This window comes from Diabrotica virgifera, chromosome 10 (genome assembly GCF_917563875.1).
Source record: "Diabrotica virgifera virgifera chromosome 10, PGI_DIABVI_V3a".
NCBI classification, from domain to species: Eukaryota; Metazoa; Arthropoda; class Insecta; order Coleoptera; family Chrysomelidae; genus Diabrotica; species Diabrotica virgifera.
In genome coordinates this window covers 131,752,189-131,770,931 of record NC_065452.1, presented here as the reverse complement: position 1 = coordinate 131,770,931, position 18,743 = coordinate 131,752,189, and the positions used below count along the sequence as shown (strand labels likewise).

At 30.5% G+C, this 18,743-nt stretch overlaps 1 protein-coding gene across 8 annotated transcripts in view; it reads left to right on the top strand.

The window, feature by feature from the left end:
* LOC114335105 (latrophilin Cirl) overlaps positions 1-18,743 on the top strand; it is an 826,147-nt gene that overhangs the window by 329,689 nt on the left and 477,715 nt on the right. For all 8 annotated transcript variants that reach the window (XR_007701173.1, XM_050663557.1, XM_050663553.1 and 5 more), the window contains one exon: positions 14,898-15,000. Coding sequence is in view for 7 of the 8 variants with exons in the window: in XM_050663557.1 (XP_050519514.1) it covers positions 14,913-15,000 (88 nt within the window). In the remaining variant the exon portion in view is untranslated. The remainder of the gene's footprint in view (positions 1-14,897; positions 15,001-18,743) is intronic.

Here is an 18,743-nt window from a genome sequence, read left to right as displayed (position 1 = left end):
TAAATTGAAGCGTTCTGGAGGTATTTAAGAAAAACTAATTACAAAACGCCATTTTCAAAGAGCTCTAGCTCCCTTATTAAGCATTTTCGGACTAGATGAATTGAGCTAAATTGTCTTAAAATTATCTGAAGAATCTCCTGTCTTCGTTTGTCGGTAGAGTTTCTGGACACCCGGTATAAATATTAATTTATGACTGTAATTTATGACGAAAAAACAAAAAAATTTCAAATCAATTTTTCTCGAAAACGGTGTATCCTACCTACTTAAAGCAAGAGTATCTTTTATTACTAAAATACCTCAAGATTTAATAATCCAGTGTCAAAAATGCTTAAAAATAAAAAAAAAAATTTTTCTATAAAATACCCGTTGCCCTACCCAAAACGGACGCCTATGACCGGTACTAAAAATTCGCAATTGATGAAATCGATTCATATCTGGAAAATAAATAAACGTACCAATTTTCGTTTTTCTAAATAATTGTTTTTTGATAATTTTTTTTAAATTTTTTTCAAATTCAAAAAACTAAAAATTTTCAAATCGATTTTTCTCGATAACTGTGTATCTTACCGACTTAAACAAGACTACCTTTTATTACTAAAATGTCTTAAAAGTTAATAATCGAGTGTCAAAAATGCTTAAAAGTTAAAGACAAAAAGGGTATGCGGTAAAATAACCCTTGCCCTACCCAAAACGGACGCCTATGACCAGGGCCGTCTTAACCATACACGACGCCGGGGCGCAAGACTCATCTTTGCGCCCCTTTTGTCAGAAGACTATGTAGGTTATAGATACGCTAAAATTAAAACTAATTATGTTTGCTTTCTTTATTTATACAGGGTGGGCCAAAGAAAACAGTCCACCTCGATATTTGGCAGTAGTTATTAGATTTTAAGGAAATGCCGAAACAGGTCAATTTTTATTTTTAAATTACAATTTTTTGATATACATTTCATACTAGTGACGTCATCCATCTGGGCATGATGATATAGTCGACGATTTTTTTAAATAGGGATAGGAGTCGGGTGTGGTAGCTCATTTGAAAGGATGTTCAATTCTCTATTCAGCAATATAAACTTTAATATTTTTATTTATACAGGATTGGACAAAAAATAATTTTTGAATTAAATTAACTGGCAGAAAAAGAAGAATCTATGTAATTTATTCAACTAAAAATACATTCTATTGCTGTCAGAAAATAGAAAAGCATGTTTATTTGGCAAATAAACATTGCTTTGCGCTTAAATTAAATGTTCAAACTGCCAAGAGGTAGCTGGAAAGCTGTTTGGGATTTCATTTAAGCGAAAAGAAATGTTTATTTGTAAAATAAACATTTTTTCTGTTTTCTGACAGCAGTACAATGTATTTTGAGTTAAATAAATTACATACATTCTTCTTTTTGCGTCAATTAATTTAATTAAAAATTATTTTTTGGCCACCCTGTATAAATAATGATATTAATGTTTATATTACTGAATAGAGAATTGGACACCCTTTCAAATGAGCTAGCACGACCCATATCCCCATTAAAAAAAATGATCGATTACGTCATCACTCTCAGATGTATGACGTCACCAGTATGAAATATATGCCAAAAAATTGCAATATAAAAATAAAAATCGAAATATTTCTGCATTTCCTTAAAATCTAATAACTACTGCCAAATATCGAGGTGGACTGTTTTCTTTGGCCCACCTTGTATATTAAAAAACATGGTTTCAATATTCAAAAAAGATCAATCTTAGAAACTAGACCATATTTTTTAAAGGACGGGGTCGAGTTCGCTCCCAATGGTAAGAATTTTACCTGAACTAAAAAAGGTAGAGTCCGAATTGGCTCCCATAGACAAAATTTATTTTACCTAAACATGTCGAAAATATCACCCAGCGTTGTCACTTCTTTCAAATTTTCTCTTTTTGTTAGAAACAGGTACCTTCCTAGAAATATCTATGGGAAAGGAGGAAGACCTAACCCTTCGGTCCTAACTTAACTTTCGGGTATTAGAGTGTAGAGCGCAAACCGGCCGATTTCAGGTAAGAGCGCAAAACGGTCGAGCGCATACCGGCCGACACCGATAATTTGTGTTAAAATTGCCACATATGCCAATGTTGAACTAAAACAAACTCTAAAAGTATTTGTCTAAAAGTATAATTTTTTTATAAAAAGTCTATATCACTATGTAAATTTCCTAAGCAGTGTAAATATTACACGATTTGGCAACAATGTCTAATGTTTCCGCGATTATATTGAGAGCTTACCCGCATTCATGCGGGAGCCAATTCGTACCCTTCTAAAATATACCTGAACGAAGCGGAGCGAACTCGACTTCACCCTTTTTAAAGTATTTCAAAGTCAACTTTTCTAGCTTTTAAGTTGGCAAAAGTTTTTATTGCTTTGGTGATATCTATTGTTGCTTGCTTTTCTATAGGTACTTATTAAAGCCAATTATTTTTGATCAATTTAAGTTTAGAAAAAGACCTTTCTCCTTCAGCTATTTATCTGGAAGTGTTAAATACCTATATCCTTAGCCTTAGACATGTAGAAATATTCAGGAAAACGGAGAGTAAATTATTTTAGAATATGATATATAACTTAAAATATCGAGTGGAGTTGTGTCTATATTTTAAAAAAATATTGGTAACAATTCTATACTATATTGATTATGTATTTTAGAAAGGAACTACAACGTTAACGGGGTTTTATTGTTTCATATAGTCAATGAACCTCTAAATATGAAAAACCCGCGGAGTGCTACCATTTAAAGGGGTGCGTTTTTAAGAAAGGGATGAATTAGTCCGTAGGCACAGGCGAATTAGGGTTAGTTTTATACACTTTTGGTACAAACACATCTACAAGAAAATTGTTCCAGGTTACATTTACTATCGAAACATCACATCTTAAAGTCAAAAATATATTTTTTACAAAGATATATTTAAAAGAAAACAAAGAAAAAAACACAAAAGATAGCCATTTTGATTTTTGGCCCATAACTTTTTTCCACAGGTATATAGGTATAAGCATTGCTCCATGGAAAAAAAAATTACATCATCACTCTTTAAAAGGACGTTCAGTAGAAGTCTGTGTGAGTTACAGTTTCCAAAATATAATTTTTTAAAGTTCGGTACTCACAGCGATTTTGGCCCATTTTCCTTGTTACTTCTCAAACATTATTCTGTAACTTTTTTCTACGTAGCTTTAGGTATATGCAATACATTTGATAGGAAGAAAAGTCAATTACCTTTAAAACGGCCTATTGAAAAAGGCTGTATGACTATTTTTAAGCAAGATATGGTTGTTCAAAGTTTTATACTTTTTATGATTTTTGATATATTTTACTATCATTTTTAAATGTCTCATACCTTTTTTTATTGTTTATGTAGGTATATACATCGTCTAATAAAAAAAGAAAGCTTATTTTCCTTACTTTAAAATGGTGTATAGTAAAAAATTCTGGGACTATTTTTAAACAAGATATGCTTTTTCAAAATGTGACATATACACATGCGATAGGTCCCACTAAGTTGAAACCATATGGAAAACTTTTTTATTATTAACTTTTTGAAAAAAATTATTCTTTATAAAATGCTCTGCATAGTCTAATACCTAAGATGCACATGCAATCATCAGATATAACATTTTGTCAATAGTATACTAGGTATGTTAAAAAATATGATTTTCAGTCAAGAGTAAAGTACCTTTATATTTCATAATATCGAAAAGTGTTATTAAGAAAAGTTATTTGGAACTAACAATTATGTAAAAAAAAATAAAAAAAAAATTAAAATTTTTCTCAAATTACGGATACCCTTGGATATCCTACGGATATCTTGTTTAAAAATAGTATAGAATTTTTTGCAATACACCATTTTAAAGTAAAGAAAATAAGCTTTTTTTAATCCACAATGTATATACCTAAATGTACAAGAAAAAAAGTCATAATGAGAAATTTAAAAAATAATCATTAAAAATGTCAAAAATCATTAAAAGTATGAAACCTTGAAAAAGCATAAATTGCTTAAAAAGAGCTGTATAACCTTATACTGTAGCTGTAGACTATTTTAAAGGTAATTGACTTCTCTTTCTACTAAATGTACCATTGCATTGCCATTGCATATACCTAGAAATACGTAGAAAAAAGTTACAGAACAATGTTTGCGAAATAATGGGGAAAATTGTCCAAAAATGCTGTGACCGCCGAACTTTGAAAAACCTATTTCGGAAACTATAAATCTTAGGGAATTTCACCAAACTTCATTTTAAAGAGGAGGGATGGAAGTTATTTTTCGCTAAAGCAATGCCTATACCTATATCTCTGCGGAAAAAAGTTATGGGGCAAACAACAAAATTGCTTTCTTTCGTGTTTTTTTCTTGCTTTTCTTTTGAATATATTTTTGTAAAAAAAATATTTTTGACATGAAAATGTGATTTTTAGATTGTAAATTAAACCTGGAACAATTTTCCTGTAGACGTGTTTGTACTAAAAGTGCAGAGAGCTCACCCTAATTCACCCTGGGCCTAGGGACTAATTCACCCCTTTCTCAAAAACGCACCCATTTAAATAGTAGCACTCCGCGGTTTTTTCTAACTTAGAGGTCCACTGACCATATGAGACAAAAAAATCCCGTTAACGTTGTAGTTTTTTTAGCTCTCTTATTTTGAACATACTCAATAGCCTTATAACTCATGGAATAAATCTTCACCATCTACACTGCGCTGCGGTGCAAAAAAATCGATCCACTAAAAATTTGGTCAGTTTTGATGTTTCGAATTTCCTAAACCTGTTGTCCGATTTAAGTGATTTTTTACCACGTTATAGCCTTATTCATTGACAATATCGCTGTAATATAATTGTTGCTAGACAGTCAAACTGTCATTGTATACCGGGTGTACGAATCAAACTGTGCTTTTTTCTCAAAGTTCGCATCACCCTATAGATTATTCTATCATTTATAAAATACTGAAATTAAAACCCAACTATAGCCTCAGGTTTTCTTAACATTTTGTCTTTCGATTCATTCGCTTATGTTGGATAATAAAAAAGTTAGGTATTTTAACAACTGGCCATGTTCGTCATCAATACAGGGTGTTTCTAAATAAGTGCGACAAACTTTAAAGGGTCATTTTACATGAGAAAATAATGACAATTTGCTTTATAATCATATGTCAGCAAACGCCTTGTTTCCGAGATACGGGATGTTCAATTCTTTTTTTACAAACTGACGATTTATTTATTGCTTTAAAACCAGTTGAGATATGCAAATCAAATTTGGTGGGTTTTAAGACGTAGTTATTGCACATTTTTTGACATACAGGTAAAAGTTTTAGAAGAAACTTACTAAAAATAAATAATTAATAAAAAAGAAGGAAATAAGTAAAAATAACGCTTTCAATAACTTTGATATTTAAATTTCTAATTACGTCTTTTACGTTCCCGTATTACCCCTGTGATACTCGGCTAAATCTGAATTTCTCTGTCATTCACCAAAAATACGTTAATGAAGTTAGCTTAAAGCTGATAATACGATATTCCAGATATCCGTGATCCTTCGGGATTTCCGTGGTTTTATTAGTCATCTTGAAATGTTTTTCCTCTCCGGATTTGAAATGGGTCCGAGAGGATTCTGTTGTCCGATGTTTTTGTCTGATAACATCTAACGTATATATACAGCGTGTCTACTTGAGTTGGAAACATATGGGAAACTTTTTTATTATTAATTTTACGAAAAAAAGTTATTCTTTATAAAAAGTTCTGCATGCCCCAAAACCTAAGATTCAATCATCAGATATCAAATTTTCTGAATATTATACGAGGTATGTCAAAAAATATGAATTTCGGTCAAGGGTAAAGTACCTTTATTTCTCTCAATATCGAAAATTCTTATGATAAAAAGTTGTTTGGAATTAAAAACTAAGATCAAATATGCAATTACATGCTTCTTATTGAAAAAAAATTGTTTTCTCAAATTTAAGGATACCCAACATTGTTTTTAATTATTACAAATATGATAACTCGTTTATTATTCATTTTACGAAAAAAAGTTATTCTTCGTAAAAAGCTTTGCATGGTCTAAAATCTAAAACACAACCATGATATATCAACTTTTATTAATTTTATACGAGGTGTGTCAAAAAATATGAAATTCGCTCAATATTATAGCACCTTTATATTTCACAGTATTTCAATTAGAAGGATGTAATTGCATATTGACACATAGTTTTTAGTTCTAAACAACTTTTTTAATAACTGTTTTCAATATTGTGAAAAATAAAGGTACTTTACTCTTGAGTGAAATTCATATTTTTTGACATAACTCGTATAAAATTAATAAAATGTGATATCTGTTGGTTGCATCTTCGGCCTTATGACCTACAGAGCTTTTTATAAAGAATACCTTTTTTTCGTAAAAGTAATAATAAAAGAGTTATCGTATGTGTAATGAATGAAAACGAAGTTAGTATCAATAAATTTGAGAAAAATTTGGAAAATATTTTTTTCCAATTAGAAGCATGTAATTGCATATTTGAGCTTAGTTTTTATTTCCAAACAACTTTTCAGAATAAGCATTTTCGATATTGAGAGAAATAAAGGTACTTTACTCTTGAACGAAGTTCATATTTTTTGACATACCTCGTATAATATTCAGAAAATTTGATATCTGATGATTGAATCTTAGGTTTTGGGGCATGCAGAACTTTTTATAAAGAATAACTTTTTTTCGTAAAATTAATAATAAAAAAGTTTCCCATATGTTTCCAACTCAAGTAGACACGCTGTATAAAGTAGTTAGGTATTTTTTACTTTTTTTACTGACACTTTATGCAAACTAAAGTTTTATATTGAGGTTGCAATTATGGTTTTTGGAGCAGGTTAACTCTTTGTTATTATTAAGCTTTCACAAAAGTTACGTGATTTATCAGGATATTCTAAAATAAATTTTTCAGTAAATAGAATGACATTAAAATGTCAGGACATTGTATAAAAAGAATAATATACTAAATAAAAAGTTTTACTTCGATTTTGAAAAGTTTTTAACTATACGGTATACAGCCAACTCCCGGAATCAATCAAACTCAAGTTGTAAATTTTTATTATTTATTATTCTTTTTATACAATGTCCTTTTACTTTACTTTTATTGTATTTACAGAAAAAATTATTTATTTTGCGAAAGCTTGTTAATAACGAAAAGTTTCTTTTGTCATTCCCTGAAAACAATGACTGTAACCTCAATAAAAAACTATGTTTATAATATATACCTATTCGATTTTATTTGAAAACTTGAATGCCTTTTTATATGTAATTTTTTTTTCAAATATATGTAGGTATTTAAATATAACTTGAAGGGTTTCTTCCTTTTGAGTCTTCTAGCCAGATCCGTGTTGTCGAGGAGCTGCTGTATGGTCTCAACATTGACGTGTTGAAGAAGTCGTTGTTCGTGACTCCATGCAAATTTTTCAATGGTCTTACTAACAGTATCTATTTCTAGGTCCCTATGGAGGTCACTGTTCCTGTAGTACCAAGGAGCATTGACAATGCTCCTTAGCACTTTGTTTTGGAATCGCTGAATGATGTCTAAATTACTGTTACTAGCACATCACCACAGCCATATGCCCATATAGGTTTTAGAATCTGTTTATACAAAAGTATTTTGTTGTACATATCAGTGGCGGCTGGTGGCTTTAGGGACAGGGTCGGCAAGGTTTTGTCTCCTCAGATAGATATGTCATCTAATTAAAAGGCTTCCATTTCATAGGCGATTTTTCTTCTTCTTCTACGGCACTACAGCCCAAATTGAGCCTTGGCCTCCTTTATTTTTTGCTTCCAATAGGAGCTTTTTGGTTTTTGTTTATTTTTATTTTTTGTTTTTTTCTATAAATTTAGAACCTAAACCTTTTTATAAATTAACTCTAGTCTATGTTGTTTCGAAGTATAAAAATGGGTTATAACGTCATTGTAAAATTTATTATTGTTTTGGAGAGATTTTAAAAGTTTTTTTCTATTGACATTTGAGAGAAGCTTGCCATTATCTCTTGTTTCATGGTGTTTCGACAATACGTTTTGACTCTTTAGAGACAAGAGAAATCCCGTTCATTTGAGGCAGAATTTGCCCACATTTGGGAACAATAATTTATTAATTTCGGGAACAGTTTGTTATACCTAATGAATTGCAGTAAAATTATACATATTTTGTAACTTATCCCACCTTCCGAAAATATTTGAATCAGCATATAAAATTTCATTTTCTCATTTTATTTGATTAAAGAATGATGCATAATTTTTAATGAAGTTGTCTAATAGATATTTTGAAACTTCTTTGGCGTAACTTTTAAATTGTGAATCGTCAAAGAGGTAAATAAAGGTAAATAGAGGTAATGACAGTGAGTAAATAAAGCGGGGGTGTAATAGTTTTAGCTTTTGCCTGGAGACCATACAATTCACCGGACATCAAGATCACTTAACGTATCGGATCGATCGAATTCTTTTAAAAACAATGAATAAAATTTAGTCTGTATTATCTCACAGATATTGTTTTATTTCACAGAAACGAATATCATCAACTCTTATTAAATTAAACATTTAAAAAAATCTATAATGTGTCCACAAATGTGTGGGTCGGCACTGCCGACCCTGCCGACCCTGACCAGCCGCCACTGGTACATATATTGACAGTGAATAGGGATGTTCACAAAAAATTTAATAGTCATTTTAAACATGTAAAACGATTAAAAAACACCCTAGGAATAATTGTCTAAAATATTAAGAAAATTAAAACAACCTTTCTATGAAAAAACTTGATTAGAAATCTAGCATTATTTTAAATTTCAAGAAAACGGTTCTGACGTCACTAGTCGTACTCGTATACTCCAGCGCGCGCCATGTCCACAGTATTCTTTCTCTTTGGGTACCTATTTGACGTTAGTTCAGGTTAGTGATGTAACGAATATTCGTATTCGCATTCGCATTCGCGAATATTCGCATATTTTTGCATATTCGCATTCGTATTCGCATTCGCGAAATTTGTGCGAATGTTTTGCGAATATGAATATCAGAAAAAAAAATAATTTGAAGATAACATTAGGTTAGTAAAATCAAAATCTATCCACTTCTTATGATCTTTTTTTTTATTAAGAAAATGTAACAACCTCGTATAATCACATTATCAATCTTCACTTTATTTTTTATTTGGTATTATGTAATAGAGCTTAAGATTCAGTTTGATTTACACTAAATATCAATTAACTTCTCATTATAAATTTAGAAAACATTACAAAAATACAAAATTTTTTAAAAAACTAAATATTCGCATTCGCATCCGCATTCGCGAATGTCGGTAGCAGATATTCGCATTCGCATTCGTATTCGCGAATGTTCAAAAAATGACATTCGTTACATCACTAGTTCAGGTCATTATATTTTGTATTTTGTTCTCTTGTTTATCGTTTTATCAGGGCTAACATGGAGTTTTATGGTGAATTTGTTTAGTTTAAAGTGGATAGACCGTTTCTAAGGACATATTTATTTTGGGTGGTACAAATAAAATAAATAAAATGAAAGGTTTTAAAATAGCTGATTCGCTAAATCTACGTAATGTACATGTAACAATTGTGTCTGATTTCTTGTCATCTTATAAAGAAATAAATCAACCACAGAGTAGCGGAATGTTTATTTTAATAAGGTACAGGGGTGAAAAAAAAAGAGAAAATTTATTGTGATTTTTAATTTCAAATATTTCATTCAAAGGAAACTTTTTGTTTATTCTAATGGACTTTAGGCCCTCAGTAATAATGTAATTCTGCGTTCAAATTGTTTAAAAAATATTTATTAGTTTTCTCAGGATTCGAAAAAATTACTTGTATCTACGTATCTACGTATCTAAGTACCTACTTTATTACTATGTTATGGACGAAGTCTTTTAAACCTCCAAACAAATTGAAAGATCATAAACTATATAGGTTCTTTTTATTTGTTAACTAATGTTAATTGTAGCACAAAACGTCTCTACCGGTGGTTTTTCTAAGACTACGATAAAAACACGAATTTTTTTAATTCTAGTTTTATTTGAAATTTGACGCGAATAAACGCCAATTTATATAAAACAAATATATGAGCGTTCAAAATTTGAAACTTTATTGTTTATTTATGAAACATAACGTAAACAATTAACGTAAAAAGTGATATTATGTATATCATTAGCTACAATCCGTAAATGATTCAAGATTCTACATCGTAAAAAACAAGAGAATTTAAGCATTTTCCATTAAAATCGTTTTTTTTTTATTTAAACAATTAATAAACATAAAAACTTTTTTTATTGACTATTCGTGTATTGTTCCCTCGAATGCATATGTCTGCAAATTTTCATTCATTTGCAATAATTTGCATTGAAGAAAAGTCAGTCAAAATAATGTCTAAAGATTTGATGCAAACTATTGAAGTAAAGAAAAGCGTTTAAAAACAAGAGAATTTAAGCATTTTCCGTTAAAATAGTTTTTTTATTTAAACAATTAATAAACAAAAAATTGTTTTACTGACTATTCGTGTATTGTTTTCGCGAATGCATATGTCTGAAAATGTTCATTCTTTTGCATTTAAGAAAAGTCAGTCAAATTAACGTCTAAAGATTTGATGCAAACTATTGAAGTAAAGAAAAGCGTTTAAAAAAACAAGAGAATTTAAGCATTTTTCGTTAAAATCGTTTTTTTAGTTAAACAATTAATAAACAAAAATTGTTTTATTGACTATTCGTGTATTGTTCCCGCGAATGCATATGTCTGCAAATTTTTAGTCATTTGAATTGAAGACAAGGCAGTCAAATTAACGTCCAAAGATTTGACCCAAACGATTGAACTAAAGAAAAGCGTTTAATTAATTAATACGACAAAACGAATTCTAATGTTAATTGTAGCACAAAACAATGTAGATAAAAACACGAATTTTTTAATTCGAGTTTTGGTTGAAGTTTTGTCTCGTATCCTATTGAAATTTGACACGAATAAACGCCGATTTATATATAATCAAATATATGAGCGTTCAAAATTTGAAACTTTATTGTTTATTTATGAAGCACAACGTAAACAATTAACGTAAAAAGTGAAATTATGTATAGTTCATATCATTAGCTACAATCCGTAAAAGTTTCAAGTTTCTACATTGTAAAAAACAAGAGAATTTAAGCATTTTCCAATAAAATCGTTTTTTTTTTTATTTAACCAATTATTATTAAACAATAAAAAATTTTTTATTGACTATTCGTGTATTGTTCCCGCAAATGCATATGTCTGCAAGTTTTCATTCATTTGCATTGAAGAAAAGTCAGTCAAATTAACGTCTAAAGATTTGATGAAGTACTGTTGAACTATTGAAGTAAAGAAAAGCGTTTAAAAAACGTGGAAATATAAACACAATCAAATCAAAACTTCCCACTTGATTTAAAAGTAATTTCTGATAGGTTTATTACTCCCTTTCCTTCTCTCTGTTATTCGCTCAAATTCTTCAAAACTTTCATAATAATATTTCCCAAATAAACGATTTGCTGCATGCTTGTAATGTTTTAAGTTCCCTATAAATTACGAAAAATCTGTGGAATCTGCAAATTGCCAGGAAGAGCCCATTACAATTTTCGCTTTTATGTATAATTCTCAATATTGGTGGGCCATAAAATAAATGGCACCGAAAACGACCTATTTATGCGATTATTGATTTTCGTAATTTTAACAATAGCCGTAAAAAAGGTTCATTTTTCTCGAAAATGTGATTGGTAGACATAATTTGGCGTACTGATGCACTTTTTACGATATCGTAATTCGACATAATTATTTACATTTTGACCCAAAAATTTGGCATTTCCTGTAAGGTCTAAAAGAACTCCACGCTTTGTCCTCCTTATACAGGGTTGGAAAAAACCCGGTTTTTTTTAAAGCCCAACCCGACGGGTTTTTTGGGTTTTTTTAGGATTTTTTAGGGTTTTTTCGGGTTTTTTTGGGGATTTTCAGTTTTTTATTTAGATTTGATATATAGTTTCTGCTCTATCAAAAGTTTTACAAAAATTATGAATTTTATTGCAAAAATAATAAAATAACAAAATATGCTTACAAAATAAAGCAACTTGACAATGTCAGCAATTTATAAGCAACTATCACATATATGTTGAAATTAGGACAGAGAAGGAGCAAGAATTTGATAAAAATATCTCCCAAATATTAGATAATGTCGCCATATATAGAGAGGCTCTGTATTTGCAAAAACAACTTGCCGTTATTGTGAAAGCTCTAGACTCTAGACAGATTCCAAAGTGATTCTGTAAACATTTCTGATGCAGTAGAAATATGGAAAGATGCCCTCGACCATGATTTGTTACAGTCATACAGACAAGAAATAAAAAAGAGATATGACTTTGCCATTCATCCATTTCACCTTTTTGCAAATACTATGGATCACAAATACATGGGAAGACGACTTCCAGGGGAAGAAGAGGAAACAGTCGAACAATGGGTTGCATCAAATCTTTCTGATGAGTTTTTGGCAGTGATGTTATCATTCAAGATTAAGGATACAGACATGTTCCCCGCAACACTTTTCAAAGAAGAACTTGTCAAAAAATTCTCAACAAAGAAATGGTGGAAGCTGATATCAATAAAAAATAAAAAAACAAATAAAATACCATATGAATTTTGTATTTATATGTTATCTTTGTTCTCATGTCCAGCTTGATCTGCATCTATTGAGCGGATTTTTTCTTCATATGGATTAATATGGATTAAGCTTCGCAACAGATTAGGTGCCGATAGAGCTGCAAACTTGGTAAAAATATATAATCATTTAAGAACCGAGCCCTCGTCCTCGACCGAGTCTAACGAATAACGAATGGGAATTGGGAATGTGACAAAAATACAGATTCTGATTTTCCTGATAACTAATATGCTTTGCTGATGCTTTGTTTAACAAGAAACTTGTTTATTTTTTTATTTGTCTATATACCATGTTTAAAATAAGTGTTTTATTAGTTTAGTTTCAGTTTCTCTCGTTTTGTATTCACCTACTACTTACTTCATGGTATTTATGTTAGTTTTTGTTTTTATTCAGAAATAAATATGACGTTCATTCAACTGAAAATTTGCTATTTTTGAAAAAACCCCAAAAAACCCAATAATAGTGGGTTTTATCAATTGAAAAAACCCGAAAAAACCCGCTGGGTTTTATAAGATGGGGAAATTCTATGCCAACCCTGTCCTTATATGAACTTATCTTTAACTTTGTGTGGTATTTAACCTTCTTCTTTAAGAGCAATCTTCCAATTGGAGGATGAACGACTACAGACGAGCCACTTTGAGCGTCTGGCTGATTTTAGTGGCTCAACAATGCTTTGCTGCAATTGAACACCGGTGGCGGACAACGGTGTCAGACACCAGTGTCTTAGTCTGAAAGGGTTCTTACTCTCAGTTAGAATCTAAGATCTTTATTGCTGAGAATTGTTTTCATTTTTACAAACGCATTCCTTGCTGTTTCTGTCCTGGCCCCTATTGCAGTTGTTTGATCATTATTTTCTTAAATCCAGGTTCTCAAGTAGTTGTATTTGTCAACCATTTTTATCAGTACATCTATCAAACGTATGTTTGTTTGTATATTTGCTTTCTTTGTTATTATGACAGTATATATTTGGTCTTTTTAATATTCACTTTTAGGCCATATTTTTCACAGAAACTACTTGTCTTGTTTGGTAGTACTTAGTTGGAGTTGTTCAGCAGAGCTACCATAATCACATTGTCATCTGCATATCTTATGTTGTCAATAGTTCTTCCGTTAATTATTATTTTTTTACTTTCAGAAGGTTTTTCTTCAACAATGGATGCCCTGTATACGTTAAATACTAGTGGAGACACAATACATCTCCACCTAACTCTTCTTCTGAGTTCAGTTTCTGAACTGTGTTCATTATCTATCACATTTTGTGCTATTTGATTCCAGTAAAGTTTTTTTATTATTCTTAAGTCCCTATTATAGAACATAATTGTTTATGAGTTACTTTTTAAAATGCCTTTTCAATGCAATTTTTGATTCAGAAACATCAGCGCTAAACGTGAATAATTTGGAAAATCTAGAATGAATATTGAATAAAATATAAAGGGACAGTAGCAAATATGGACTCTTTCTCAACATCAAAAGAACTAAGTTCATAAAAATTGGTAAGAACTACAATATTGACAAAACCCTTATGGTAGGAGGCTAGTAGAAAAAATGAAGTCTTGCAACACTAATAACAGAAAATAACGACTACACTGGCGAAATAAAAAGTTTAAAATAATTGAAAAATCACTTGCCATAGATCACCTTGTCTCTGATCCATGGATCAGAGACATGGACACTGTCGAAAAGCGATGAGAACTTATTAGGTACGTTTGAACGAAAAATCCTAGACACATATAAGGGGGTGAAAGAAAATGACGTATGGCGCAGAAGATATAATTTTGAACTATACGCAGCTTACAACGAGGCCGACGTCTTAACATCCATAAAGATCGATGTTGGAGACTGAAACCCCAAAACATATAATGAGGCAGACACCAGTAGGGAGAAGGTCAAAGGGAAGACCCACACTCAGATACATGGAACAAGTGGAACAAGATCTGAAAACACTTGAGATTACCAATTGGAAGAACAAAGCAAGGAACATAACAGAAAGGCTTAAAATCCTAGAACAAGCCAGGACCCAAAAAGAGTTGTCGAGCTATTGATGATGATGATATATCACCTTGTAGAAGTATTTTACTTTTCTTGGTTGTATACTTGGTTGTATTACTTTTTAGATTATTATAAAGATCAAACTGTCAACTTATATTTAACTTATTTACGTGATTAAAAAAAGTTTTATCAATAGTATTAATTTTGATTCTTTTGTTACAGGGTGACCAGGGTGCCATGGCCTGGCATGGGAAATTTAGGCCCGGCTTACTTTTACTCCTGTTCTCGTTCGTTGTGATATCGGAGGCAACGGCAAAAACATTAGGTAAGTCAATTTTTCTATTCGTTTATTCGGTATATCTTCTAAACCATATTTTTTGTATTAAACACCTAAGCTATGTATGTTTATGCCACTGAAATATGGTCACAATTGACCAATTATCAATTATATTATTCTTTGACTTAAATTACTAAATCATACGTAAATTCTAAGAGCTTCACCCTATGGTGTCTAACAAGTATGTACTGTAGCTTACACACAACATAGCACTATGCTCTGATTTTACAGTAGTTAACACTTTACACTAACTCAAATGGTTTTCTTCGTTTGAGTCTTCTTTCAAACCAAGTATTATCGAGGACCTGGATAGCATTGATGTTTACATGATATGGAGCCGTTGTTCGTGACTACCTGCCATCTTCTTGATAACTTTATCTACATCTTCCATCTCAAGGTACTTGTGGAGGTTGACATTTTGATACACCAAGGAGCATCAACAATGTTCCTTCACACTTTATTCTGAAATTTCTGGATGATCTGGATATTTCTTGAATTTGCACAGCCCCATAGTTGGCAACCATACGTCCATACTGGTCTCAGTATTTGTTTGTATAGCAATTGTTTGTTATGTATGGACAATGCGGAGTTTCTTTTCGTCAGCCTATACATTTTTTTGTAACGTATACATAGTTCTTCCCTTTTCTTTTTAATATGGCCTTTTTAGCGAAGTCTTGCATTAAGTGTGATGTCATAAGTATTTTGCGGAAGATGCATATATGGTATTTGGGCATCATTTATTCTGATGGAATGCTCTGGATTTTTTTATTTGTAAAATTAACGTGACTTAATTTAGATTAATTTAGTTTGATTTTCCATTTTTTAGTCCAATTATGGATTTTATTTATTGACAACTGTAATTTTTCTGCTGCTTCTTCGCTAGTATCACCTTCACCTACTGCTAGGATAGCAGAATCATCTGCAAATGTGGCTATAGTATCATTTACTAAAATTCATAAGGAAAAAATTTCCTGTAGCTGGCTGTATACCATTAATTACAAAAATTGAAGAAAAAAATCTTTTGTGTAAAAGGTATATTTATTTGAAAACCCCAATAAAGGGCTACATTTTTTTTAATGTAGCCCTTTATTGAGGTTTTCAAATAAAATATACCACAGAACATTTTTTTCTTCAATTTTTATCATTTAATAGTTCAGGTGTGTCGTATGTGTAACAGATAGAGGACCGGACCTAAGACACTTCCTTGAGGGACTCCTGCTTTGATTTATTTTAGATCTGTGTACACGCCTTCTTGCTTAATTCTGAAATATCTGTCAGATATGTATGACTGCAATATTTCTGAATATTGTTAAGGGATAAGAATTTTAAGTTTGTAGATTAAACCTGCATGCCAAAACCATATTATAGACTTCAAATTAACAAGCCGATATAAACTGTCTTATTAGTTATAGTCCAGGGCGCATCTGTTTTAAGATGGACGTTGAGAGGTGACTCTTATTTTTTTACAGAAACTGCTTGGAATTAACTTATATAATAATACGGACAAAAAGGTCCGGAACATTGTTTGAATATGTCAAACATTGTTAAATATAATCAAAATGTCAAAAAATGAAGGAACAATTCGATTTTTTTTCTTCGTTTTTTGATTATAACTTTAAAAGTATTCACTTCTAAGAAAAGTTCCACTGAAATAAAAGTTGCGCAATTAAATTTCCTAGAATATAGGATTGGTTAAAATTTTTAAAAATTGTCACCCTTGTTGCAAAATAGCAATAATTGCGAAAAAACCATAAAAAAACAAGTATTCGATTTTTACGTTTTCCAATCATCTATGCTACACTTTGGACCTTCATATTTTACCCAGAAAAACTTTATGATATAATAATACAATGCTGTAAATTTCATTAAGATCGGTTTAATAGATTTTTCCAAATAAATTTTGCAATCCAGCTTTCGCAAAAAGTTCATTTTTTCAAAATGTTGCAGACTGAAAATAAAGCAGATAGCAAGTTGAAATTTTTTATACATATAGAAGAATACTGTACCTTTCATTTGCAATTTTCACAATTAAAATCGGTTAACTACGACGGCGTCAGGAATTTTTTTAAATAAACATTATTTTTGGTGCTACGCACAGGACAGCGGTGTTCGATTCACACAAGTTGATTTCCGCCAAAACTTCCTCCAATTTTTATCTAATATATTATTTTCGTACTCTATATTTTGTTGTATTTTAATATTTTAATTCCACAAAAATCAAACTAATTTGATTATTGTTTGTGAAATATTGTTCAATGGCATATTTTTAAAAATAATAAACTTTTTGTTGTATTTTAATATTTTAATTCCACAAAAATCAAACTAATTTGATTATTGTTTGTGAAATAATATTGTTTAAACAATTGCATATGTTTAAAAATAATAAACTTTTATTCTCTAAGTTAAAATATATGAACAGAGAAAGTTTTTGCTAAAGAAAGTATTATTTCAATGGACAGAGTATTTGTTTTTATTTTGCGATAAACAAATTTATTTATTTATTTCGAAATGTACTAAAAATTAAAATTTATCAATCATTATCAAAGGTCATTGGAATGGCCAATCAGAACAAACGTATCCGCTGTCCTGCGCGTAGCACCAAAAATTAATGTTTATATAAAAAAAATCCTGACGTCGTGCTAGTTAAACGATTTTAATTTTGAAAATTGCAAATGAAAGGTACAGTATTCTTCTATATGTATAAAAAATTCAACTTGCCGTCTTCTTTATTTTCAGTCCTGCAACATTTTGAAAAAGTGAATTTTTTTTGCGAAAGCTGGATTGCAAAATTTATTTCGCAAAATCTATTAAACCGATCTTAATTGAATTTACAGTATTATTTTGTTATATCATAAAGTTTTTCTGGGTGAAATATGAAGGTCCTAAATGTAGCACAAATGGTTGAAAACCGTAAAATGCGAATACTTGTTTTTTTATGGTTTTTTCGCAATTATTGCTATTTTGCAACAAGGGTGACAATTTTTAAAATTTTTAACTAATCCTATATTGTAGGAAATTTAATTACACAACTTTTATGTTAGTGCAACTTTTCCCGGAATTGAATACTTTTAAAGTTATAATCAAAAAACGAAGAAAAAAATCGAATTTTTTTTAAATTTTTTGACATTTTGATTATTTAAACAATGTTCCGGATCTTTTTCAGTGGAAGGATAACTCAAATATTATTATATGAGTTATTTTCAAGCAATTTCTGCAATAAAATATGAGTGACCTCTCAACATCCAAATGTACTAATATTTTCACAGATGCGCCCTGGTCTATTATATAAATATGTATTAAATTCAGGATTCTTTAACATTCTCATAGTCGCAATTCCTATGTCACAACCAGCTATCGTGAATTTCTGTGTTTGCGGAAGGCTCAAAGTTGTTGTTCCGATAAACCCTACAATTATTTAAGACCAACTATTTTTCGTGTTATAAAAAGAACCCGCTGTTATCAAAACACTTAAATTTATCTTATAGATTGTACATAAGTACCACAAAAGGAGAGTACATGTCAAAATAAATGCTTTTCCCCTGTTTATATTTCATTCCGTTTATTTATAGGGTATTAAGTAGACGGGGGCCATGTGTATTCGCTCCAAACTACCACGTCTTTGTATATTTTTACAGCGGCGGAACCGTCTTGTGAGTATAAGGAAAATACAAGACATCCCTTAGCTGTGTCTGTAAGTAGGAAGTTTATTTTTATGTTGAGAATCAAAACTA